Genomic DNA, 26,507 nt, shown 5'->3' on the forward strand with positions numbered 1-26,507 from the left:
GGCAGTGATCAGGGTGTCGGGTAGAACCAGAAACAGCAGAAAACCTCCAAACAGCATGAAGATCATTCCCGCGGACTGAATAGAGAACTTTCATTTTGTAAAATTTCCATAGAATTTATAAGACCCACTTAGCCATTCATTTAGGAAGTCTCATGCCCAGATATAATGAAGTTCATCAGTGTACTGGCTTAAACACAGGATACAGCTTTACCAACCTGTTAAGGCTATTTCAAAGGCATCAATAAAGAACCTGGCCAAGCAATACAATCAGGGAGGTTCAGGAAAATCTCTTTCCTCCGTGAACTCACCGTTTAACTTTTGCTGAGATGGGCACCAAGCTTTTCTTTCCTGATCAAGCTTGCTGCATAGGGGATCTGTAAGATAAAAACAAGCAAAACTCTGCAGGTGAGCTAAATTTGGAGACAGATGTGCAATGGAGACGGTTTGTCATGCCTAACAATTCGAATGCCAGTGGGTCTTCCCTGAGGAGGAAAGGTCTCTATCAGCTCAGCAGTATGGAGCTTTGGGGCATCACATTCCTAAGGCCTGTTAAAAAGCACGACTAGGACAGGACAGGTGAGCACACTGGGCTGTTGCTATAGCTCGTCTCCGAGGCTACTATGTGGTATGTCACTCACAGAAGTTTTCAAGATTTTGCATTTAATAATATGGTGTTCTTATTTTTTATTTAGGTACAAAAACAAAGTGATGTTATCATGTACTGTATGTCCAAGTTCTCAAAACAAGAATGTTATTACAAACTAGTTCAATGTAATCTTTCATTTAATTGGAGTGATGAAATAATACTATCATTATAAATCACAAGTAAGATTAACTAACTAAACAAACGACAACTCTGGGTAATTTCCCAATAACTACTAAGAAGCATCACAAATAATTGCACTGAATGGAAAATATGACCCTTGAGAATTCTACCTGGATAAACTTGAAAGTACTTGTCACCTCTGGGGCATTGAATGAAAGCCTATCACATTTGATATGCCACTTTTCATTAGAAAATTCAAATGGTTGAAATCGGAAGACATATATTATTTAGATTTGCCTCTGCACTAACCCCAGTTAAGGTATTCTATCATTATGTTACTTACCATCATCATTATAAAGCTTAATGCAGAACTCTAAGGATTCGAATCTATTTTACACTTAAAGAAATAACTACTCAGCCTTCTAGAATGTCACATGAAATATGGCTATTATGTAAAAGCAATAAGGGAAATAAAATTATTGTCATTCAATTAGGCAATGTTTTTTAATACTTATATCTATATTCTCCTCATTCCCAGCATATTTATGTTTTGCTCTCCTGATATACCAGTCCATAAATAAGAACCTTTATTAATGGAAGGAGCTACAAATGTACAATCACATTAGTGACTAAGATTAGCTGGACCATTTTGCTGTAATAACTGGTTAGTTGAATCAAACAGTCTTTTCAATGGAAAACAAGATTAAAATAACCATATCACTATTTTTATACGCAACCACAACATGGATGTATCTGATAGGTGCATATCTGATAAAGGGCATGGATAGCAGCATTGAAATTAATGATTCATATAGTACCATAAAAAGTTCAGTGTCCTAATCTCACATTTTAGGACGTGAGCTGAGATCAGCTAGATATACCCATGACAAGAACAGTTACATGGGGACCTACTCTAGTTACCTCTTCTTTTCACTCTAGGTCATGCTACACCTGCTATTAACACAGACACACTGAATCTTAGTTTTCCATTGTGGTGCATGCTGCCATATGCCAAAGCACATGGATCACCTCTCTCTAGATGCATGAAAGAACAGAGACTTGAAAGGAAGTCTGTTATTTAGGATAACAAGTAGAAATGATGCAAACCTTGGGGTACAAGGAATTACGCGATAGAATATATTTGTGCCCCTCTCAATTAGCAAGAGTCCTCAACATCAAGATTAGATACCGTTAAAGATTTAGTGAGCATCTGCTCTGTGCCAGGTACTTCTTGTATAGATAAGTCAACATCACCCTGGGCTATCTCATCAAAGCCAGTAGACTACTCATCCTACCCCAAAGAAAACTGCCTGAAGGACACTACTTTTAGATCTAAGTCAGAATTATTTCCTTTCCTTTCCTTTCCTTTCCTTTTCCCTCCCTCCCTCCTCCCTCCCTCCCTCCCTCCCTCCCTCCCTCCCTCCCTCCCTCCCTCTCCTTTTTTTCAGAGACAACAATGTAGCATTTCATTAAGATGGAAACCTGAGAAGGAACAAAGGACTCAGGACAAAGAGAGGACATTTCCAAGTGAGAACATTTGATCCCAAATCTCCAGGTTGGAATTTAAACCTGTGTCAGGAATTATCTCCAATCAAACATTGACTGTTGCATTCCCCCCTCCCCCCCCCAATTAAAACAAGATGAAATAAAAGCCAAACAAAAACAAGACATAAAGCAAAAGGTTGCAAGCTAAAAATCATGTCTTTTTTACTCTAAGTCCTGAATCATGAATGATAAATAAACAATATATTAGAACATGGCCCAGTTGTTAATGAGAGCTACCTTATTTCATTGATTCTATTAATACACTTTCCCCCCTCACATTTTAACATCTCTAAAATGGGGTTTTTATAATTGATGGTGTCTTAGAACAAGAGTCGAAAGCTTCTTTTCTTGTGATCCATCAAGTAATGTCGCCTCTTACAATGGACCACACTTAAGATTCCATGAAATGCAATATTGGATTTACAGAGACCTCAGCAAATACTCCAAGCATGGGAGCTCGGGATCCTAGGGGCTCCACTTAAGTTAATTATTCCACATAAAGTTCCTGTAATAGAACTTACAAAAGCCTTCTTGTCATCTTGACCAGCTTAAACGTCACCAAGACTGGCATGGACCAAAAAACCCTTAAAGTTATTATGTAACTTCTAAATTACCTAGTTGATTCTAGTCTGTCAAAAGTATGGAGAGCTTTCCAAAAAAGATAAACTTCTTAGTTTGTGCCAAGAGAGAGTTAGCCTAAGCTCAGACATTCAGGTGGGTCAACATCTTGAAAGGAGAAAGACGAGAAGAGGCTATATAACCAAGGAACAGGTAATGGCATTGTCAAGATGCACAGCAATAGATCAATAATTGGAAAAGGTCCCGCTGTAGCCCAAGTCTGTCGACTGCTGGAGAACCTTGAGGCAGACTCTACAGAAGCCCAGACTTGCTCAAGTCCTCTGACGCACAGGGACCTCCTTTTGTTTCATATTTAGCCACAAAACCAAAATCCTCTAGTGGCCCAGAGATATTTTTTGGAAAATATAGTGCAAAAAAAGTAACTGTTTGACCTGCTTTTAAAAAATGCAAAATATATACAAAATCCTCTGGGTTGAGACAATAGGAATCTGGGCAAGTCCACATGCTCATGAACATGGGAGAATCTCCAAGGGAAGAGGGATCACTGAAGGGCTGTGCCTTTCCTACAGGGGGAGCGATTTTTCCAGCAACGGGGAAGACCTCCTGCTCCCTTCCTGCAAGGAAGCGCCATTCCCACCATCAGGAAGCTGCAAACTGCTTTTCACGAGTCTACATGAACGTAACATTAGTACGGACCTACTGATCTAACACGACTTTACTTGAGACTTTAAAACATTTTTTATTTTTATTGAATTTATTGGGGTGACACTGGTTAATAAAAATATTTGTTCCAGGTGTACAATTCTATAACACAGCCATTTTCAACCTTTTTCAGCTCATGGCACACATAAACTAATTACTGTGGCACACCAAAACTACAGTATATATGTTTTGTCAATCTGACAAAAAGTAGGTATAATTTTGATTCATTCACACTGGACAGCTATTGCCATATTGGCTGTTATCATTTTTTTTTTTATTTGACAATCTAAGGGAAGAGAGGTCAGTGCCCCTGACTAAATAGTCAGGTATTGCATATTTTAAAAATTCTCTTGTGGCAACAGTTGAAAATCACTGCTATAATACATCATTGTATACAGTATTGTGTGTTCACCACTTCAAGTCAAGTCTCCTTCCATCACCATTTATCCCCACTCAGTTCCCTCTGGTAATCACTAAACTGCCTATAAGTATTTTTGTTTGTTTTTTGCTTTATCCCTTCACCTTTTTTACCTAGCCCTCGAACCTCCCTTCCCTCTGACAGCTGTCAGTCAGTCTGTTCTCTGTATCTACGATTCTGTGTTTATTTTGTTGTTAGTTTATTTGGTACATTAGATTCCACATAAAAGTAAAATCCTAAATTACTTGTCTTTCACTTAGCATAATGCTCCAGATCACCTCACACCTGTCAGAAAGGCTATCGTCAACAAATCAACAAACAAGTGCTGGCGAGAATGTGAAGAAAAGGGAACCCTCATGCACTGTTGGTGGGGATGCAGATTGATGCAGCTATTGTGGAAGGTAGCATAGAGTTACCTCAAAAAATGAAAAATGGAACTGCCTTATCACTCAGCAATTCTACTTGGGGGAATATATCCTAAGAAATCTGAAAAACTAATTCGAAAGAAGGCATGCACCCCTATAGTCATGCAGCATTATTTACAGCAGCCAAGACCTGGAAGCAGCCCAAGTACCCATCAGTAGAGTGAATAAAAAAGCTGTGGTACATTTACTCGAGGCTTTTAATGGAGAACTTTGAGACCTTCCACCCCTGGCTGCGTGCAACTGTGACTGCAGCATTCTGGACAAACAGCAGAGGGCACTTTAAGCCTAGTGCATTTGCTCCATCTAGGCGCCTCTTTAGCAATCCAGCAAGTTCCAAGGATGTGAATCTGGGTCGTCATTTATCATGTGCTCTCTGCTGCAGCATGTCCTTTAAGAACTATGACTAAAACAGACCATGTCTTCAACAAATAGTAGTAGCTTACATATAAATGCACTTGCTTAAAAAAATTGTTGCCAAATTAGCATTGAAAAATAAGAAGATTATGAAGGCATCATAATAGTCTCAGCTTGTATTGTAAGTTATATTATATTCCAGTTCTTAGGAAAACCTTAATCCAAAGGTTATAGAGAGTAAAATATCTTCACCTTTTTTAAAAATTGAGATATACTTGACATAAAACAATGTATGTGTTTATGAAGTTTCTTCACTTTCTTCTTAACCCTAAGGGGTGATTCATTTTATTTTTAAAGTGAAACACATTTTCCCTAAAATCACAATTTACTTGTGAATGAGAAATCTGTGGCTCTATATTATACTAAACAGTAATATCTTCATGAAATTGCTAAATTCTGTAACTTTTGTATTTGGTTTATAGTGAGAGGACTATATTTCTTAGGTTGTCTAAATAAATCTGGTTTAGTAATGAAACGTTTTAAGCACTTGAAAACCCAGGACAGGAGTGGGGGAGAGGGGACTTTAACACAAACGGTGTTAAGTGCTGTAAAACTCTAATTTTAAGCTATTTTAAAAGTTAGCTTGTGGTCATGTATAAATGTTAAAGATACACATGCTTTAAATCTGACACTGAGAAAAATGCACAAGGAGAGTCAAGCATTTGACTCTACAGTCATCATAACTTGCATTTAACAAACTGGAAAAGGAAGCACTGGTGCAGAAATTACAGTCAGTGGAGAATCTAAACATGCAGGAGCCAAAGAAATTCATAAGTTTTCGTTCTACAGCAATGGCACCCAAGATGCTTTCGATATCATCTTTTGAATAAGAACACTGTAACGACATAGTATAAATACATCGTGGGTCTATGGGACTCGTTACAAAATATGAGGATTTTAATATATTTGAATTCTCCATTATTGCAGGATAGAGTGGATTTTTATCTCATCTAAAGGGAAAAATTCCTATTCTGTAGGCAGAGGACTATTCTGTAATATATATTCCGTAAACTTTAAATATTAAAATAATTTTGAGTAAACAGTCGGGTTCTTGGGGAACAAAGTATGTAACCATATTTACAGATGAGTTAGGTCATTCAACTAAAATATTGGGAAAGTCAATAATTATGATACCTAGCAACTTCTTGATAATGTTTAGATATAATTTTCTAAAGGCATTTCCCCACAGGTACTTTAGCAAATAAAACAAGCTGAATAAGGGATTAAATTCCTGTTCAAGTAAACTTGAGTCTGCTGCCTCAGTTCCAAAGCAGATGGCATAACGTGAACACAGGTCCTTCCTGCACAAAAATATCTCCAGACACCAAGGCTGAAACAGTTCCACTAGGAAAGTACCACTTTGAGAAGGGATGTTACTCATATCGGCATAGCGTTTTATAACTTGCATGGGCATTTCATGTTTATTACACACTTCCTCCTTACTACATCCCTATCTGGGCACTAGGCTAGACCTTCCAACAGGTCCCTTTGGTGGAAGAACTGACTCTTAATGGACTCTATGGGATGAGTCTTGAACGCAAGTTTGTAGACCTTAAATCTTGTGTCTGTTAGTTACAAGGACAGTACAGTAATATATAAGCTTCCTATAATTCAATACTATACCTTCCTTTTGTAGTTTTGGTAGTAGTTACTTAGCATAAAAGAACATTTGAGAAACTCATGACCAAACCAGGGAAATCTGGAAAAGAACTGAGGACTGCTATATGAGAATATCAGAATTGGGGCAGGGGGAGTTCATGAGTAGTGACTCATTCAAGAAATGTTTCACAAGGTGCTGGGTGCTGGAGGCAGCAAGAAGCTCTCGGTATCTTATGGTAGGAGACACTAAAGAAGAGGAAGAAACAGGAGGGACGATTCATGTCTATTTCATCCATTTTTATGTTGTTAGCCTGGATATGCCTTTGAGGAGTTCAGGACTTACACCTACAGGCCGAGAGGTAAAAATTCTAGCTTCTCCCAAAGAATTTAATTTACAACAAGAAGTAATTTACTATCTAGAAGAATGTGAATTAATAACACTTGTCTAGATAAATACATACCTATGATAAAATATTTTTCAATACAGAATAATAAAAATGTTTAGTAATACCAATTTGTATCTTCTATGTACCAACTATCTCAAAAGACATGAGACATTTTTTTCTTCTATCAATACTGCCTGGTTATTACATGAATGCAATATCATTTCCTCTTTTACTAAAGAAACCAAATGTCAAAGAAAATTAAGACGTTTAAGTTACATAAGTAGCCTTAAACTGGGGCACTGAAGTAAATAGTTTCCTTCCTTAATGCCCGTTTTGCTAGACCCGCCACCCTGAAATCACAAGTTTTTGGTTTGATGTGTGACAATTTTTGTTTTAAGAATCTGAAAACAATGCCCTGAATAAAGCCAGTAAGGTCTTAACATTTTATATCACTCTATCTCCAATTCTATTCTTTAAATTCTTCCTTTGGACAAAGAAAACAGTAAGTGTATTCACAGTAAGTAATTACTTGCTCTTATTGTGAAAAGCTTCATGTATATTTTAATACCTGGGAAGATTAAGAAAATCCTTTTGCTCCCAGTGAATTTAAATGCAAAAAAACAAACAAACCGAACACACACAGAAACACAACAAGAAGAAAGACCCTGTTTAAGAGGCACTTTACGTTGAGGTGGTTTTCAGAACTGAGAGTTGTGAACCAGCACTTTGAGATCAAGGAAAACCTCAGTGGGGGCGTTAAGACGGACAAGCAGCACTTTTAACAGAGCCCAGAATGGAGAGAAACATGAAGCACGGTTGCTTTAAAAACGACTCCCAGCACGAGCATGGCTCCTTCCATGCAGAAAGCAAAGGTTAACCTTTTGCACTCGGATGACAAGTGTGACTCGACAAGGTTAGCATCGAGATTAAAATTACTCTTTGAATGTATCAATAATTTGAAATATAAAAAAATCCAAATAAATAAGTTTGTATGAAAAGAAACTCCAGTTTTTTATTCTACTGCCGCGCTTTGTAAAATCTGGGGTATTTAAAAAATTAAATCCCGAGTAAAATAAAGGAATCGAGAAAAAAGCAAGCGAGTGCAAAGGGTTAATAACCATCTTTCTTAAATAGTCCTGACAGAGAGCTAGATACCTGTCTCTTTAGACAAGACAAGTGGGTATGCAAAGACACATGCTTAATGGTATAGGGATAACGTGGGCCAGCTCAGAAACGCCTAGCCACCTAAATTATAATAACCATGCTATGAATAATACTGAGAAGCAGTGTATGTCTTTACTCAGTTGATTACAAATATCTTATAAATACTGAGCAGAAATCATTTCCCATCCTACTCATGAAAAGGAGGAAGCTGGGGAGACTGCCTTTTTAAAGATTATATATATACATATTTCAGAGAGGAAGAGAGAGATAGAAACATCAATGATGAGACTCATTGATTGGCTGCCTTTTGTACGCTCCACACTGGGGATGGAGCCTGCAATTGGGCATGTGCCCTGATTAGGAGCTGAATCATGACCTCCTGGCTCATAGGTCAGTGCTCAACCACTGAGTCATCCTGGCTGGGCAAGGGAGACTGCTTTAAAGGTGCTAGTGAATAATACCAGATGTATCTGCAGGGGGACAAGGGGCGAGGAATTCAGAAGGAAAAAACAAACAAAACAAAAAGAAAACCCACTACATTTATTTATCAGATATCTTCCTGTTTCCCCAGAAATAGATCTTAGTGTCCACTTTTAGAGGTGCTTAGGCTAGAGTAACACACTTTGTTTGGAAATAATTATTTCCTTCTCGTTATCCTTCAAGTGAATTTAATTGATTAATAGTGTTCACACTTCATTCCATTGACCGTGGAGTGCCTGGCCCAGGTCTGGGGAGTGAAGGGCAGGGGGAGGAAGGTGGGAGACAGTGGCCTCCACGGAGTGTCTGGCGCATCCCAGCACTGGGTTGGGAAGTTTGCACAGTGGAAGACGATGCAGGTACCTCAGGTTCGCCCACAGAGACAATGTACACATCTGTCTATTAACACGTGGTAGGTAGTTACAGCCCCAGGAAGCATACTGACACATCTGCTTATCCTGTGTCTAAGTAAATCTCTCGGTAATTAGCATGTAAACCAGCTGAGAAGTGGGTGGACCAAAGGCTATCACAGCAAAAACACGAACGGTTCCTAAACAAGCCCATCCAGTTGCCTTTATTTTAAAGTAGAAATGCAACTTACAATTTGTAACTGTTGCACCATTTCTTCTCGGTAGGCTAGTTCCCTTTTCATCTGGTCCTGGAAATTATCTAGTAGGAGAGAGAAATAGAGGCAGAAATGAATTCAAGTGCAAAATCTACTTTTAGCATATTTTGTGAAAATATAACTGACAGCCCCATAGAAAATCCCTCCCCTATCTAAATATATAAAAGCCTAATATGCAAAGTGCCCCCTGGGGAGTTTGACCAACTGGGAGTTCGATCGCTCGCTATGACGTGCACTGACCATCAGGGGGCGGTGCGGAATGAAGGAAGGTCCTCACCAGCAGCTGGCAACTGCTAGGGACCCTACCTGTGCACGACTTTCGTGCATTGGGCCTCTAGTTTTATATATATAAAGATTATATATATATATATATATATATATATATATATATATATATATAATTTTTTTCTAAAGTAAATAACATGGTTGTTTGAAGGAATGTTTTCAAGATTCTATAATTTAATCAGAATAGGCAGTAAACTCTGAGAGGGTAAGGTCTGTATCTTACATTTCACAGTACCTCACAACCCATGTAGTACAATCCCTTGCGCGTTATCACTCTCAGAAATGTCTGGGCAGTCCTGTTTTCTAGCCTTTGCACACGTGAGAACGTCGCTAGTACCTCAAGCTTCCACTGCCTTCAGAAGTTCAGAGGGAGGGAGAGGTAGCACCTCAGATCACAGGGGATGTTGACCTTTGTACACAAAATGCCGTCTGGGTGATAAAATGCGGGTCCATTAGATATGGCTGCCTGGCTTCACTGCAGCCTGTCTCACTCCTAAACAGAGTGCCTGACTGCCATCCTGCACACTTTTTCTCCCTGTATCAGCCTTATTTTATGGTCCTTCCTGGGCCTGGTATGGTTCTACAGGCCCTGCCTCTATGTAAGAAGTGTCGTTATGCAAACTATCTTTGCCATTCTACATATTGATCATTTTTTAATTGCACTTATGAAAAAAAATGACTTTCAATGTATCTATCATGTTGTTGTGTTTTCTAGATGTGGTCTTTCAAAAATAATGTAGACTTAGCCGACTGCCTTTTTCTGCTTTAAATGAAAAAGTAACACAGTGTCATATTGCATCTGTGGTGGATAGTCAGGTCCGCAGTTTAAAGGAACCAGAAACACTGTCATCAGCTTTCCCCCTCCTCTTCAGCCAACTGGTGTGTGAGTCCTGTACATTCTACCTCCATCCTCTCCTCTCTTTGCCATTGTTACCCCCCAAAGCAATAGTTTCCCAGTGACCATCTGGCCTACAGCCCCTTCTTCTCCAAATCCCTCTCATTCTCCTGCTTAAAAATCTGTGGTGGCTTTCCACGTCTTTCAAGATAATAAATCCTTTACTACTCATGAGACACTGGGTACTTAGACATTAACAGCATTGTTCTTTTATTTTACTGACTTCTACCTTTCTATACTATGTGAATTCCTTCTCCAACCTCAAACACATATCTATCTTTCCTTCCCCAACATCAAACACATATCGATCTAGCTACCTATCATTTATTTTTTAAAGACTTTTTAAAAAACAGTTTTAGGTCCACAACAAAGTTAAGAGCAAGGTACAGAAATTTCCCATGTACCCCTACCCCCACAAATACATAGTCTCCCCAATTATCAACATCACTCACCAGAGTGGTACATTTGTTATCAAGGATGAAAGTACATTGACATGTCGTAATTCTCCTAAGTCCACAGTCTACATCAGGGTTTATTCTTGGTGTTTTACATTCTATAGATGTGGACAAATGTATAATGACATGGATCCATCATTATAGTATCAGGCAGTAGTTTTAGTGCCCTGAAATCCTCTGTGTTCTGCCTACTCATCCCTTTTCTCCACCGACTCTCGGCAACCACTGGTCTTTTTATTGCTTCCATAGTCTTGCCTTTTATAGTTTATTTTTTTAAAAGACCCAACCCCTAATTTCACCCCTGAATTAATGTGAAAGGTACTGTTCTATAGGTAAGTATGTGGTGCCATGCAATGGTTATGAGAGAAGCTTTCATTCCCTTGGGAAGTTAAGGGGCACAGTTTAACTGAGGATAAAAAAAATCATTAGGCCAATTTCTCTAATGAGAATCACTTAAAACACAACTATTTTTGGAAACATAGTATAAAAGGAGGGAGCAGAGAAAAAGCACTGAAGCACCGCCTGCCAGTCAGCACAGGGGCAAGGGCTGTGCTCTGTTAACATGCCCATTGGAAAGCCAAAGGTTTTCCAAACAATACTAAAAAGTAGCCAGCCTACATTTCTGGGGCCAGAAATAGAAAAACCCATACAGTACATATGGTTTACCGGGTAGATCCTACTCATCAAGCCACGGGCTCACAGCAAAACTGTGGACAAATGTGTAATGACATGTAGCTATCATTATAGTATCAGACAGAGTAGTTTTAATACATTTTTCAAATGATCTGAAATTGTTTAATTTTTAAAAATTGTGTTTAACACACTTGTTTACATTTTGTTATCATTGCTTTTAAACAACGATTGAGACTTCTGATCTATACTGGTCATGGAGAAGGAAGGAAGAATAGACAAGTTTGCTAGGGAAGGTGGACACAATGTGGTGGCAAAAATGACTTCGGGATTGAGAACTGCAAACACGATCTGACCCGTCACTAGGGGGGAGACGGAATGGTGGCATGTTGGGGACGGGGTCTCTAATCATGTACTCCCGTCCAACTAAATGCAACTGTCTTTGCAGGATGTTTAACCAGCTGTCCTATTGTCATCTCAAAGTGACCTTGATAAGGGTGAACTCTTCCTCATCCATTTCCTCCAATTTCCACCCAATTCCACATTGCCACCCAGTTCTAGATTATATTTCTCCCACTTCTCCTCACAATGCCTGCCCTACCTCCCTGCTCATGTCTTACCCGGTTTGTCAGCTGAACGCATTGTCTGGTATCAAACTAAGTTTGATTGGTATCAAACTAAGTTTCACTGCCTGTCCCACTCTCAATAACTACAGCCCAAGTAATCTCAAGAAGTTCTGACTTCTCATATCAGCTGGTTGACTGTCAAGTCCCTGCAGCATCTAAATATCAAACTTTAAAGTGGACTATGGTCGCAACAATGCACATCACCACGGAGAAGTCACTGTGCTCAACACTTTGTATATTTCACTCAAGTAATCCTTTCAGCAACACCCTGAGGTAGGTGGTAGCACTGTTTTACAGTTGAAAGGGCTTAGGTGATAGCCTAAGGTTACTCAGTCGCTAAGGTTACTCACTGCGCTCCTCTGCTCTGAAATGCAGGCCTGGCCATGCTGCTTGAGCACGGTCTTCCTCCCCATCCCAGCAAGTGAGAGCCTTGCTTGTTCCTCCTCCTCTCTATTTCTGACCCCCCTCCCAATAGAGAGATGCTTTCTCCTCCTTTTCCCCTTTCTCTTCTTCCTCCACCTGGTCTTCCACCACCTCCTCCTCTTCCTCCTTCCTCTAATCTTTATCCTCACCTTTATTTAGTCCCCTGGTCCTCATTAACCCTCAGAACCACAACAAGAATCCCAAGAGAAACTCAGAAACTTATTCTAGAATTGCTTTTCTGGAGCTCAGTGCTAATAATCTCTCTCTCCTCCTGCTTAGTCATCACAGCTGACATTACTGAGCACCGGGGATGTGCACAGCCCTTCACGGACCCCCTCATTTACCCTCTCACCTTCCTATGAGACAGGAATTATTGGCCCCATTTTACAGGGTCCAGGGTCCTCCAACCAGGAAGTGGCAGAGCCCCTATTTGGAATCAGCATGGCTGAACTCAGGCCGAGTAGATTTTTGAGCCTGGGTTCCTACTTGTCACGTGTGATAGCTTAGCCGAGTCACGTGTTCTAAGTGAACTGGGTTTTAGGGGTGTGACTGTGAGTGTCTGTCCCCCTCCTAGTAAAAAGCTCTGCAGAACTCTGGCCGGGATTCCTCTAGGCTTCCTTCTGATACAGACGCTTTATGAAGTTCCGTTTTCCCCTTTCCATCTGAGTGAATCTAAATCCGTCCACCAGCCTCAAGGCCTCTCACGTTGAGCTAACCAGCACACAATGTGCATTTGCTATTTCACTGGTGTGAAATTAACTGCCTCTTTGCGGTGTGTCTAGACCACGCATTATTCAAACTTGGGCACACACACACCACTTCCTTGGTCAGTGGAATACGCTGCAGATAAAAAAGAGGAAAAATTTCTTGTTGTTGTTTAATTGAAGTGTTTCGTATGTGTGGTAATCACAGAGGATTCATTTTAATTCAGATCAAAAGGCCAAATGACAGGCCTGAATCAAAACTGGCCAGTTGTACTATGACATTCTAACTTAAAAAAAGGAAACATGTACATGTTGTATATAGTAGAGCAGTTAATAAAGAAAACTTGTAAATGATTACAAATTAATTTGTGCCAATGATTCATTAGCTTTTATGAATGGAATCAATCATGGCTACCCTGGCTTCAAGGAAGGCAAGGGGACACTTTAGGGATTCCAGCCAGCTCTGCTGGATCTAAAAGCAGGGATCTACAAACTTGACAATTAGATAAACATCAGCTTATAGGGGAAACTAATCATTCAATGTTTGCTCAGTTCTGCAAGGAACCTTGCAGTCTTTCTTAAGATACAGTTTTAGAAATTAGAGAACCCTGGATCCTTGGAAGCATCTGCTTTTTGAGATTTCAAAGATATTTTTAATACATTTCTCTTTTTCTCGAAGCTCCAAATGTCATGATGTTCCTAATACACTATCAAAGGCTGTTGACCATCTTTCTCCAGTCGATCTTATTTTAAGCCTCAGCAGGCTTTCTCCAAGTTCAAAATACGGGGTGTACTGTGAACTCCATGCCTCCCTCCAGAGCACTAAGAGATCACACACTTGGCAGACCCTGTTACTCCTGCGGTCAGAGCTCTCTTCCTTCATGCGTCCTCTTGCTTTTACTGCGCTAAGTGTTCTGGTGGAACTCAATTCGACATGTTACCAGGAGGAATCTAGCCCCATTCAAAACTGCTACCCGAGAAGACACGACTTTCAATTGTGCTGACGAGTACATGGGAGAGGCCCTGGTGAACGCAGACCTTCCTGCTGATATTATTAAAATAGTCACAACTGCTGGAAAACCTTCTTCCACATGCTGGTCTAGGTCTCTAGCACAGGAACTGCCAATATATGTTTTGTGACGCCCAGATTAATAAACAAGGAACATGCTGACATTGTAAAAATGTATCTCAGAAAAATTAATATAAATTTACATAATTTAAAATATATGTTCACATACTATTTTATTTCCCACTTTCTCTGGAGAGAGGACTATGAGTAAGTAAAACTCCAAAAGCTTGAAAAAAATACAACTGTTAATGTATTTGTCCACATGTGACCCAGATTGGGGCTGGTCGATTTTAGAAAGCCTGAAATTCCAGGATTCTTTACACTAAAATATCTCCTGCCATCGAAGTTGAAGTGGAACTTTAACAATAAATATGGATGGAGAACCCAAAACTACTAAAATTATACAAATTTCAATTAATAAAACAAGCATATATACATTAAATTGATAAATTTTAAATCTTCATATATTTCAAGCACCAAGCAGCTCTCTAGCCAGCACAATCTGAGAATACAAATTAATTGTTCTTTGGTTTTTTTTCTATCTCAGGGAATAAAAATATCTTAGTAATTCTTTTAAAAAATATACAGCCTAGCCCAGCTAGTGTGGCTCATTGGCTGAGTGTTGACCTATGAACCAGGAGGTCACATTTCAAATCCCAGTCAGGGCACATGCCCAGTGTGGGACATACAGGAGGCAGCTGATCAATGAGTCTCTCTCATCATTGATGTTTCTATCTCTCTCTCCCTTCCCCTTCCTCTCTGAAATCAATAAAAATATATTTTAAAAATAAATACAGCCTAAACATTTCTGAATATTTAAATACATCTATACATTTAATGGTACATTTGCATACATATTTTAAATATACACTATACATACATACAGATACATATACACCGCTGCAATAAATACCAAAGGTTCTTCTATGAAATTTCATCTGTGAGCTGATTCAAAGCATAAATAAGAGACTAAAATTTCCTAATATTTACATGGAGATCACAGGAAGGCTGAGCAGCACTTTACACAGTCACTTAATCCTCAGAAGCATATTCTTTAGCCTAATAATAGGAATGTCATCAAATTTCATAATGCAATGAAATAAAAGTGATTTCTTACTGAATACTGGGAAAGATGTATTTCCTTTTAACACTTGGAATTCTTGTTCCAGTCGTCTCCGTAAATCTATTTGTTCAAATAAAACCTTCTGAAGTTCTTCTAATAAAGAAAAAAGGAAGAGTCATTTTACTAATCTTTATAAATAACTCTCCAGAGAACTGTTATATATGGCAATTTATTATTAGAAGACGAAATATTTTACCAGTTTAAAAAGTGTTGCATAGACATAGGATAGATTTGTGCAGAAATCCATGAATATAAATCAATGTAATATATTATTTTAAAGTATTATATTACAGTGTCATGTATTGATTGATACGTATGCATTAATCTCAATTATATCCACCCAATGGTCCATATATTATTCATATGTTGCTTGTCAAGCTTAAAATACGGCATAGAACAGAAATATCCTCCTACTATCTCTATAAGTCTTTTAAAGTGAAGAGTTCCACAGAATTAAAACTTTTCTTTACCTTTCCCCATATTTTCTACATCCTTTTTGAGTGAATGAGGTGAATTTGTTTCTTGAGTGTGTTCACCTTAAAAAAAAAAGGGGGGTGGGGATGGGGAAAATATTAGTTTTATGTGGGCTATTTTCTGAACGTTTTTCTCTTCATTTTGTTTCAATAGCTACGAAAGAGCTTATTATTTACTATAACTTGAAACTGGAAGTCCTCAGAACCAAATGTCCTCATTTGCTCATGTTCAATCCCCCAGAAGCATGGGGGGAGCTAGAGAAAATGAGGGCACAGCCTATGTAGCCTGTGATGGCAGCTCCGTGAAAGTAGATTCCTGAAGTTAGCCCCTCTCCCGCCCCAGTACTATCTCCTTTACAACGAAGGTAATTGTTAGGAAGGGCAAGAGAGGCGGTTGAGCAGTCCACATTTCTGGAAGAAGGCTGATCAGAGTCCCCCCACCTTCAGAAGTGAAGAAGTCTGCTGACCATTGGAAGGCCCCCCAAACCGTGGAAGCAGAAGACTCCTGCCATCTGGAGCCCCCGAAGTTTGGGACAGTGAAAAAGGAATGGGAGGAGGCTTCAGTTGTCCTTGAGAGAGAAGTTACAAGCCTGGAACAATTTCCTAATAAGTGATAGGCTTTTTAAAAAATCAACCTAAAACAGAGACTAGTTATCTTATATTACTTTGTAATATTCACATGTGTGCTGATAATTTCTTAACTACTTGCCTTTAACCAATAAAGACGATATTGTGGGTAAAGGTTAGATTGCTTTTCTTACCTATTTTGCTTAAGTGCTAACCAGAATGAGGGCAAGATAAAGAAAATGTATTTATCTACACTCATAAATTCAGTCTATACAATCCAGAATTATAAATAAACCAAAGAAATCCAATCATTCAGCTAACCAGAATTTTTTTGTTTTCAAATTTCAATGGGCTACTGGCAACTATCCATAAAATGTAACACGCTTTCCAAAGAGGTGAGGTAGTACAGACAAAAGTACTCTGAGGTTTCATGGGTTTTTGTCCCCCTAGTTAGCCCCCTCTGGGTCCCTGGAGCTGTTTGCTTACTTGCCTACCTCACCCATTAGGTGGCGTGCTACTTGGAGGTAGGGCTCTGTCTTATCTGCATGGCCAGTGCCTAGCACAGTGCTGCACATGTATCAGATATTCAATAAATTGTTTTCAGTTGTCACTGAAAGGAACCTCAGGAGGTTGTAAATTCTAAATTAAAACCCGGGCTAGAATGCATCATTTCAATTCTCTCCTCACTATTTATTCATTTCCCTTCCTCAGCAAGAAATGGAATGTAATGGCCCTGGGCACTTGTAGGAATACTGGGAGATTTCACTGCCAAGTTAAAGATTCCTACAAGGAGGGAGACAGAATTTCTCCCCAAAATGGCAGGGAGACAGGTCAGTACCAGGACAGACAGGAAAATCCTTAGCAGGATCTTATAACTGGCGGTTCTGCAGTCCACCTGAAGACTGTTGGGAGTATGTGTGTATGTGTATAGGTATGTGTATGTAAATACATATGTGTAAATATAATCTATGCAACTATTCCTACACATGTACATAGTTATGAGAAGGTGCTTCCTGCTCCCCATCAGTAGGACAAGAATATTGTTGGCAGCCATGAGTTCCTTAACGCAGGCATTTTCTCTAGTAGCTAGAGCATACTTGCACAATCTCATTCCCACTCTCATCTTCGACATGACTTCTCTCTATAGTAAGGTGACCAGATCGTCCCGCTTTTGGCAGGACAAAACTGATTTTTAACAATTTGTCCCGCGTCCCACGGCATTTTTAAAAAGTCCCTATTTTTGGAAAGATTCTTTATAGGGACTTTTTTAAAACGCCGTGGGACGTGGGACAAATTGTTAAAAATCGGTTTTGTCCTGCCAAAAGCGGGACGATCTGGTCACCTTACTCTATAGGCTTCTGAATGTTCAAACTTTGGCTTTCTTCTCCATATAATAAAATATGAGGAAATATCTGTGAAGCATTCTAAAAATAGACCTCAATGTAATTCCTATAAAATACTAGTATCTAAAACAAGAGTAACATGAAGGTGGATAGCAAATCACAAATACGTAAACCAGCTATAACGGTATTTTGAAAGGAAGATAAATGCATAATATGTGCAGTTTTGACGATGTTTGCTCTGGTCAAACATAGACGGTTCATACTCAGACAATCTTGAGTCTGAACAAGAGGAGGAACAAGAATGCACAGACCTCTGCATCCATTCACAGGGCATAATAAAACCCTGCAACACTCAACAGTCAGTTTAAATGAGATAGTTTGTTTCTGAACAGGCAACTCTAGAAGCCAAGTCCTTTTCACATTTGACACCAGATTCTTTTTGCTCCAATAGTGGACTTTGTGAGCTGTTTATTCTGTATTACATTTCAATGAGATCATTAAATGTAAAAGTTAAAATATGACGTGTTAAAGTGCACTTCTTTTCCACTTCACAATTAGGAGGCTTATATAGGTATGAAACCATTAAACAAATGGCTAGTAAATGGAAAGTGTATTAACCACAGGCAAATCTACTGATGACATTAATAATAAGCTTTTCTTTTCATCAGCTTTGGGTTTATTAATAGTTGACATCAGTGTCTATTTCAAAGAGATACTCTATTCCAACTTCTGGGTAAAATCTGCCAATTTTGAGCTTAGATCGAATGTTTCACATACAAAGGGTTTTTAAAAATAGTTCAATGCTAGTAAGTAAGGAGCACAGATGCCTCAGCTGCCTTTTGTGTATCTGGACCACTGCCTTTCGCATATTACTAATCTGTAAAAACCAGATTGTTAATGGTGGTTAAAAATGACCGCTGGGAGCCGGGATATGTTTGTTCACTATTACTGCTAATGTTTTCCATCTGGTTAACAAAAAAAGGCAGTCTAATACTAGATTAAATAAATGAGATTTAGTTGACAGTGAGCTTCCAATTTTTATAAATATTCCATCAGGTTAAGTGCATTTTACTTTTCCAAAATTAATGAATGGCTTTGGAGACATCCCCAAATTAAAATGCTTTCTTTTCTTCCCACTATATTCTCCCCTTTTAAAAGTTACAAAAGGCCATAGTGATCTTAATTGTGTAGAGTTATGGGAGAGAAAGTTATAGTGTGAAGGAACATCTTTCTTAGAAGCCTGTCTTAAGATATATCTCAAGTCAGACTGTGAAAGAACACCTTTGGGTGGCGTACAGTTGGAGAGCAATGGGTAAACACGGCATAAGATGCATCCTGCGCACGGAGGTGACCAGTGCTGCTGCTCAGGGCTGTGTCTGCACCAGCACTCCACAAGGCCACGTTCTCAGGTCCAGTTCAATGGGACCAGCATCGCTGCCTGTCAATCCTGCTCGCCCCGAGGGGAGAGGCAGCGACATGTCACATCAGAGAAACTGCGTTTCTGCCAAGTGCAGTAGAGGTCAGAGGACCAGGAGTCACGTGGTTCCTGCTTCCCTGGTCTCCCCAGCACCAGGTGGTCCCACATGCCAGGTGAATATTCCACCCCTCCCACCCTTCATTCTGCCCTCACACAGCCATCAGAAAATGGAAGTACAGGAGGGATGGATGTGAGAAAATGCCACACTGAAGTAGACATGAGCAGTAAATATCACATGAAGAGACTGAGTATCTAAAGGGAGAAAAAAAGCCTGGCCAGTGTGGCTCAATGGTTGAGCATCGGCCCAGGCACCAAGAGGTCACTGGTTCGATTCCTGGTGAGGGCACATGCTCAGATTGTGGGCTCAATCACCAGAAGGGGGCATGTAGGAGGCAGCCAATCAATGATAATCCTCCCTCATCGATATTTTTTATCTCTCTATCCCTCTCTCTCTAAAAATCAATAAAAACACATTTTTTAAAAATAAAGAGACACAAAAGCAATAAACAAAACAGTCAATAGATTCATTAGCACCACTTTTCAAAGCAGATGGGTAATTTACTTTCTCTTAAAAATCGTGCCACACCTCTGCTCAAGAACCTGCAATGGCTCCCATGGCCTACACCAGTGGTTGGCAAACTGCAGCTCGTGAGCCACATGCGGCTCATGAGCCACATGCGGCTCTTTGGCCCCTTGAGTGTGGCTCTTCCACAAAATACCATATGCAGGCGCGCACATACAGTGCGATTGAAACTTCGTGGCCCATGCGCAGAAGTCGGTTTTCGGCTCTCAAAAGAAAATTCAATCATTGTACTGTTGATATTTGGCTCTGTTGACTAATGAGTTTGCCGACCACTGGGCTACTCCACAGAATCCACTCTAAATTCCTCCTCCTGAGCCTTCAGGTTTTCTCATAACCTTGTCCCATGGGCTGAGCTGAGTTTTTCTGTCACCAAACACAAACCCTTTACTCTAGCTGGGTCTTTATTTCGTGTACTTGCTGGATCTCCCTTACATTGTTTCTCTTGCCTAAGGTTCCCATAGCCCTCTCCTCCCAATCCATCCAAAATCAGAATGCCACTCCAGTCTCTGCTTCCGTAAAGCCTTTTCCAGCTTCTGCAAATGCTGCCGATCCATTCCTTCCTTGGTTGAAGTTCTAGGTGCTGATTGTCTTTACTGGGCCACTTTGTACCCAAGAGCCTGGCATGTTACAACAGATGCAAGTCTAGTCTTCCCCAGCTAGAAAATCTGCTTTCTGAGGCCAGGAAGATCCTGCCCTATAGGTAACCTCCATCACCTCTACCCGAAGCAGGAGTACAGATACTTGCAACAAATATCGTTTGCACTTAATGCAATCTGGTTTGTGAAAGAAATACACACTAATGCTATTACAAATACTCAATAGTCAGAAGGGGTCTTTAAGGACTAACTCATTCCTAGAAATGAAAAAGCACACTTTGATCCATTTGTATATTCTAAGGCTTATTGTCATAGAGGTTTCTATTTTCAGTTTGCTATTGTCTATTTTCAGTTTGCTGGGGAAGTGTGTGATGTTTCAAGTTTTATACCTATTTGACATTTTGAAATTTCTTCCAGAGATAAACAGAACCACAGCACTGCATTTTAACCAAGACATGGAAATATTAATGTATATGCCTGTTGTTGCTTCCACCAGAAGAAAAAACCTGGCATTTTTAGAGCTCATTTAATTTTAAGAGCCAAATGAATAGGTCAGATGTTCTGTTGGTGGTCATGGGACAGGCGGAAGAGCTGATTAAATGGACAGTCCTGTTCTCAAGCTAAACTCGAATTCAATACATAAGATCATGTAAATATCGTTCCCTGGATGTGTACAGGATGAAGAGTATAAACTTTGGCATTCAGCCATCCCTTCTGTGAGAATACATTCTCTCTCCTTCCTTCTTCCTTCACCCCCACTTGGTCTCCTACTCCTGGTCTTGGCGGTTTCCCTGTTAACTTCTCTTTTGACTTACAACCAGCATTCAGAGGCGCTGCCCCAGAGGCTAGTAAATGGCTTATCACTGAAAGGTCCTCTATGTTCCCCCAGGACAAGTGTCGTCCACACTTGATGGAACATTTGGAGAAAACATTTCCTTTTCTAGAAAGAGAGTGTGTTATTTAATTGTACACTCAAGGGTAAATTTAGTCAATGAAACTATTTTGGTTTGGGACTGTGTCTATAGATGAGACACACAGGTACTCTAACGTTGGGATGCAGAATAAAAACTTTCAGTCGAACATCCAGATGTTTCCATAGGCGGTGGGGACTCATGTGTTCTGGTGAGGCCAGCAGGCCCTACATGATCTGCTAGTCAGGCTCTGGTCTCTGCCCACAGTTCCCAATGCATTGGCATGCTCCCGGGGCTGGGCTGAGGTTCTGCCATCTCCCCTTCCAACAGCCTGGGCACAGGGCCTGGCCTCTATTTAGAATGTCTAATTCCTAAGTAAACTATGAATTTTAATAATGAATTTTAGTTTTATAACCTGGCCTTAATTTATTAGACTTTCTGGAATTTTTATTTTCTCTTCCCCTAAAAATCTATCTTATAATTTGGGTGGGGTCAAAGTTGATCTGCAGTTAGTATAGTGAGGACATTTCACAGTAACCAAAATTCAGCACCACATACGCTTTAGAGAGGTTTTCAAGAACACTTTGGATTAAAGCATTTTAAAAAAAAAATCAGTCACCCAGAAAGCAAGGTTGAATAACTTCCTTCTCTATCAGTGGGACATGGACTTCTGCTAATTTCTTGGTGTTGAATTGTACATTCAACTCTTCCCCTTGACATCTGGCACTTTGGTGAGGTCACAGAACAAAAGAGGGGGAAAAATCAATATCACTGGGGAAGGTATGTTAGAGAATGCACTAACTGAATATTAACTCCATTAGTGAAAAAGGGGAGCAGGAGAAAGAATAGTATTGGTGGGGTTACAGTAAATTAACCCTTTGCACTCGCTTGCTTTTTTCTCGATTCCTTTATTCTACTCGGGATTAAATTTTTTAAATACCTCAGATTTTACAAAGCATGGCAGTAGAATAAAAAACTGGAGTTTCTTTTCATACAAACTTATTTATTTGGATTTTTTTATATTTCAAATTATTGATACATTCAAAGAGTAATTTTAATCTTGATGCTAACCGTGTCGAGTCACACTCGACATCCGAGTGCAAAAGGTTAAGAAGTAAATTTTACAGTTCATGACCAAAATTTATTGTGAGTTGCAAATGCATTGCTCCTTGAATCAGTATATCCAATATCTTTGATTAGTGAATACTGAGTTCATTTAGAATTCTCTTGAGTTTTAGGACTTGTGTTGTCAATTCACACCATTTAATTTTTTTTTCCTGGAGAGTTTTTCATCTTCCTTCATCTCAAGTTTCATATAAAATTTTTTTTTAATCACAAGAAGGGACATTTTTAATAAATAAAAAGAAACTGACATCAGAAATGTGGAGATTATTTAATTTTGAATACATATTTTAAAAACCTCAAAATTCATTGCTCATAAAAATGTCAGCAGTAATTTAGAGGTGGGAGATTTTATCAAATTTTACAGGTGGATAAACTGAGGCACAAAGTAGTTAAAGGGCTTACCCAAAGTCACCTAGTGAGAGAGTTAAAACGCAGATATACTAGTCTGTGCTTTTTAGAAATTTTCTTCTTCTTTTTTTTTAAAAAAATCATAAGCATGTTCTAAAATAGAATGGAATAATAAATCAGTGTGCCTCATCTGCTATATATTCATGAGAAGTGTAACTGCTTCTTACTATTCTCAGAAACCCATCCAGAGCATATTAAGTACACTAGAGAATCATACCAGTGAAAATCAAATTGATTTTAAAACTTCTACATATATAACAAGATGCAGACCTGCTCAGAGTCCAATGGTGCTGGTGTTTCTACAATGAGGGGGATTGAAATCAGATGACTCCGCTTTATGTGATTTCCTTGACCTGCCATAGCTTTCAGCTGCCTCACCAGCTTACCTGACTGCATCCAATTTCAAATCACTCAATTTCACCAAAGTTATTCAAAACAGATATGCAAAACTTAGTCTGGGTTTGCAAGAAAGTGCTGCCACTTATATTTTTGAATAGGTAACATTTTGACCAAATTACCATCTCCCTAATCTATATTACTTAGCTTTAAGCCATGGGTCTAATTTTAAAAAGACCTAGAGATAAAAGTTCTACTGGCTTCTGGGGACTATGGGCTGCTGAAAAAACCTCATGTTTGGTCCCTTTAATTATACACAAGTACAATATCTGCTGTGTGTAAGGTTAATGACCATTACCAGGGAGGTTTTTAAAAAACCATTTAAAAATGTAATCTCTTTGAAATTGTTGAAAAGTAACAGTTACCAATAAGGCTGAAAGGTTGAAGGGAGGCTAAACTTAATTAAGATGATGAACTAAAAAAATCAACTGGAACTAAGTATCGTTGCTAAACTGATTTTATAGCCGGGATCAATTAAAGCAAGAATCTATCATTTCAAGATAAGTCTATAACCTTACTTGTTTAGAGAAAGGTGCTAGGAATTTCTTCATAAACTATATTTATGATTGCCATCAGAGGAAAAATTTCATGTAAAAATAAAAAATTGCATGCTGACTTCTTAGGTAGTTTGAAAAGACATTTCCCCCGTGGTCGGCAAACTCATTAGTCAACAGAGCCAAATATCAACAGTACAACGATTGAAATTTCTTTTGAGAGCCGAAAACTAACTTCTGCGCATGGGCCACGAAGTTTCAATCGCACTGTACGTGCGCGCCCGCAAGTGGTATTTTGTGGAAGAGCCACACTCAAGGGGCCCAAGAGCCGCATGTGGCTCGCGAGCCGCAGTTTGCCGACCACGGTTTTATGTTATACTGCATAGGTACCAAAATAAAATACTGATATTTTCCAATAACACTGGTTGAATTAAACAATGGTTAAAGCACACTTGGTTATATAAACCTCACTGGTTGGTATTTTGTGTAGACTAGGAGTCAAGTATTCATACTGCATTACAGCAGATCTGACCCCTCCTTTGGTTTGGAAGAAACCTGAGAGCAGGGACTGGTGTTGATGCTATCTCTGAATCCCCAAGCCCAGCAAAGTACATAGCACACAGTAGGCATTCTATAATATTTGGGAGTACTTGAGTAAGTAAACAAATGAAGTTAAAGGTTGTTACAAGGGGAGAAATAACTCCATTCACAAGCAGGTCATTCTGCATAAAGCATTCTACTGCTACCATCCCAAAGCAGCTAACTACAGTCTTCATAAGATCTTTGGCTCATCTAGATTTTTGACACTTTGCTAAATGAATGGATGTCTGGAGTCTGACCACAAAGAAATACGTTAATACCACAACATAGGCCAATTGGGTGCCCACTCTGGGATTTTCTAGAGCGTGCATTCCAACGTGAAGACCATCATCAGCTAACCTCTGCTACAGCAAGGACAGCTGGAGGCACCCAAGTCACACCGCAGCACCAACTCCTTAACACCTGGTGCTGTTTACAACATCATCTGCACATGCTCAGCAAAGAAACCAGAGGATGAAGTTTTTGTGACCCAAGATCCCAAATCAAATTTAACAAAATATATTCTTCACCTCAACATTTGTTCAAGAATGCTTTCAACTCTCCCACATCCCACCTGTTTCCCATCTAATACAGGATAATAATGCGATATAACCTACTATCTACATACTCTCCTGAATAATGTGAGAATGAAATTGCAACATGGAAAATCAATATGGAACAACTTTCTCTGGGAATTTGTATCAAATTAATTATTGTGAGGAAGGGACTAGTAATATATCAATAGTATGACTAGGTGTTATTACCAACATAACTATTGACTGCATAGCCCTGAGCTCCAGGCACTGTGGAAATTTTATGTGAACACCGATCCTGACTATATTTTTACTTCCTTCCTTTTGGCCTTTGTATTTCTGTCTGAATATCAAACGACAGTGGATTCTGTGTTTTTTATCCACTCTGGCTATCATCTTTGGGGTTCTGATGGCTTTCCAGGGTTTACTGAACTTATTAAGTGTGGGGGAGCCAAACCCCTTCCAAGGCCAGGAGGAGCTCACTTGCCAATGAAACCAGCCTCGCCATCCAAATCAGAGGCTGACGAAGAACAGAAATTCAGTTTCCAACAATCTGCAGAGACTATTGATACACATGAAATGAAGAGGCTATAACTCTGTGAAAGAGTCAGTATGTTCAAAAATACATTTAGATTTCTAATGGCTAGGCATATTTGTTGAAATGCTAACTTAAAAATTTTGTAAGAATTATGAATGCTGCCCAAGCCGGTTTGGCTCAGTGGATAGTATCGGCCTGTGGACTGAAGGGTCCCAGTTTTGATTCTGGTCAAGGGCACATGCCCGGGTTGCAGGCTCCATCCCCAGGGGGAGGGGGGCATGCAGGAGGCAGCTGTTCAATGATTCTCTCTCCTCATTGATGTTTCTCTCTCTCCCTCTCCCTTCCTCTCTGAAATCAATAAACATATATTTTAAAAAAGAACTATGAATGCTTGCTGTTACTGAAATGTAGGAAATTAAAGTTCCTAAAAAGAGATGATTTCAGACTGTGGTATTTGGATTTTCTCGTTAAATCTATGGGAACATTTAAATTTAACAATTTAAACACTGAATTACCCTATAGATTTGTACAAATCATTGCTAATTCTTGAAAAGCTATGTACATTTAACATCTTCTTTTGAGTATCTTAGGAATTTTTACTTTTATTTCCTTTAACATTTGCACCCAAAATAGAGTAAGAGTTATGACGATTTCTGCTTTAGCCTAATGAAATGTAAGGCTTGCTGCAAACTATTCTCTAGACGTGTATTTTGTTAAATACATGTATACTATAATTTGAACTTTAATAACACCAACAGCCAACTTCCAAATAAAACCCTTTAAATTGAGGCAGTCAAAAACAACCTTAAAATTAATGCATATAAATTAAAAAGTACTCATTTTAATAAGCAATGCTAAATGAAAACCTGTCTTAAGATTAGTGAATGAAAAGTGGGGTCCATGTCCTGCCTCTAAGTGGGTTCCATTATTTTTAAAAATACACAGTCACTGCTACATGCAAGTTTTCTTACGTTATTGGACTTGAAGCTTCATGGGGCCTCCTACACAATAAGGTCATACACAAGATAAAACAAAACCAAATAAAAATTCCCCAAAAAGTTAGATATTGACAGTGCCACTAGATGCAACACTGCTTTGAAACTATCTGAGCTTTGTCTATATTGATAGAGAGGAATGCAGATTTTCTGAATGCTCATTGGTTGTGCAACACAGA

The 26,507-nt window shown here is 39.2% G+C and overlaps 1 protein-coding gene across 1 annotated transcript in view; it reads right to left on the reverse strand.

Annotated features, from left to right (window-relative positions):
- Positions 1-311: 311 nt before the first annotated feature.
- SKOR2 (SKI family transcriptional corepressor 2) overlaps positions 312-26,507 on the reverse strand; it is a gene marked incomplete at both ends in the record, with an annotated part of 32,077 nt that continues 5,881 nt past the window's right edge. Inside the window, 4 exons of the mRNA XM_079784018.1 lie at positions 312-374; positions 9,077-9,144; positions 15,305-15,403; positions 15,781-15,846. Of these exons, the coding sequence (XP_079640144.1) occupies positions 312-374; positions 9,077-9,144; positions 15,305-15,403; positions 15,781-15,846 (296 nt within the window). The remainder of the gene's footprint in view (positions 375-9,076; positions 9,145-15,304; positions 15,404-15,780; positions 15,847-26,507) is intronic.

This window comes from Cnephaeus nilssonii (assembly GCF_951640355.1).
Source record: "Cnephaeus nilssonii genome assembly, chromosome: 11".
Taxonomy (NCBI): domain Eukaryota; kingdom Metazoa; phylum Chordata; class Mammalia; order Chiroptera; family Vespertilionidae; genus Cnephaeus; species Cnephaeus nilssonii.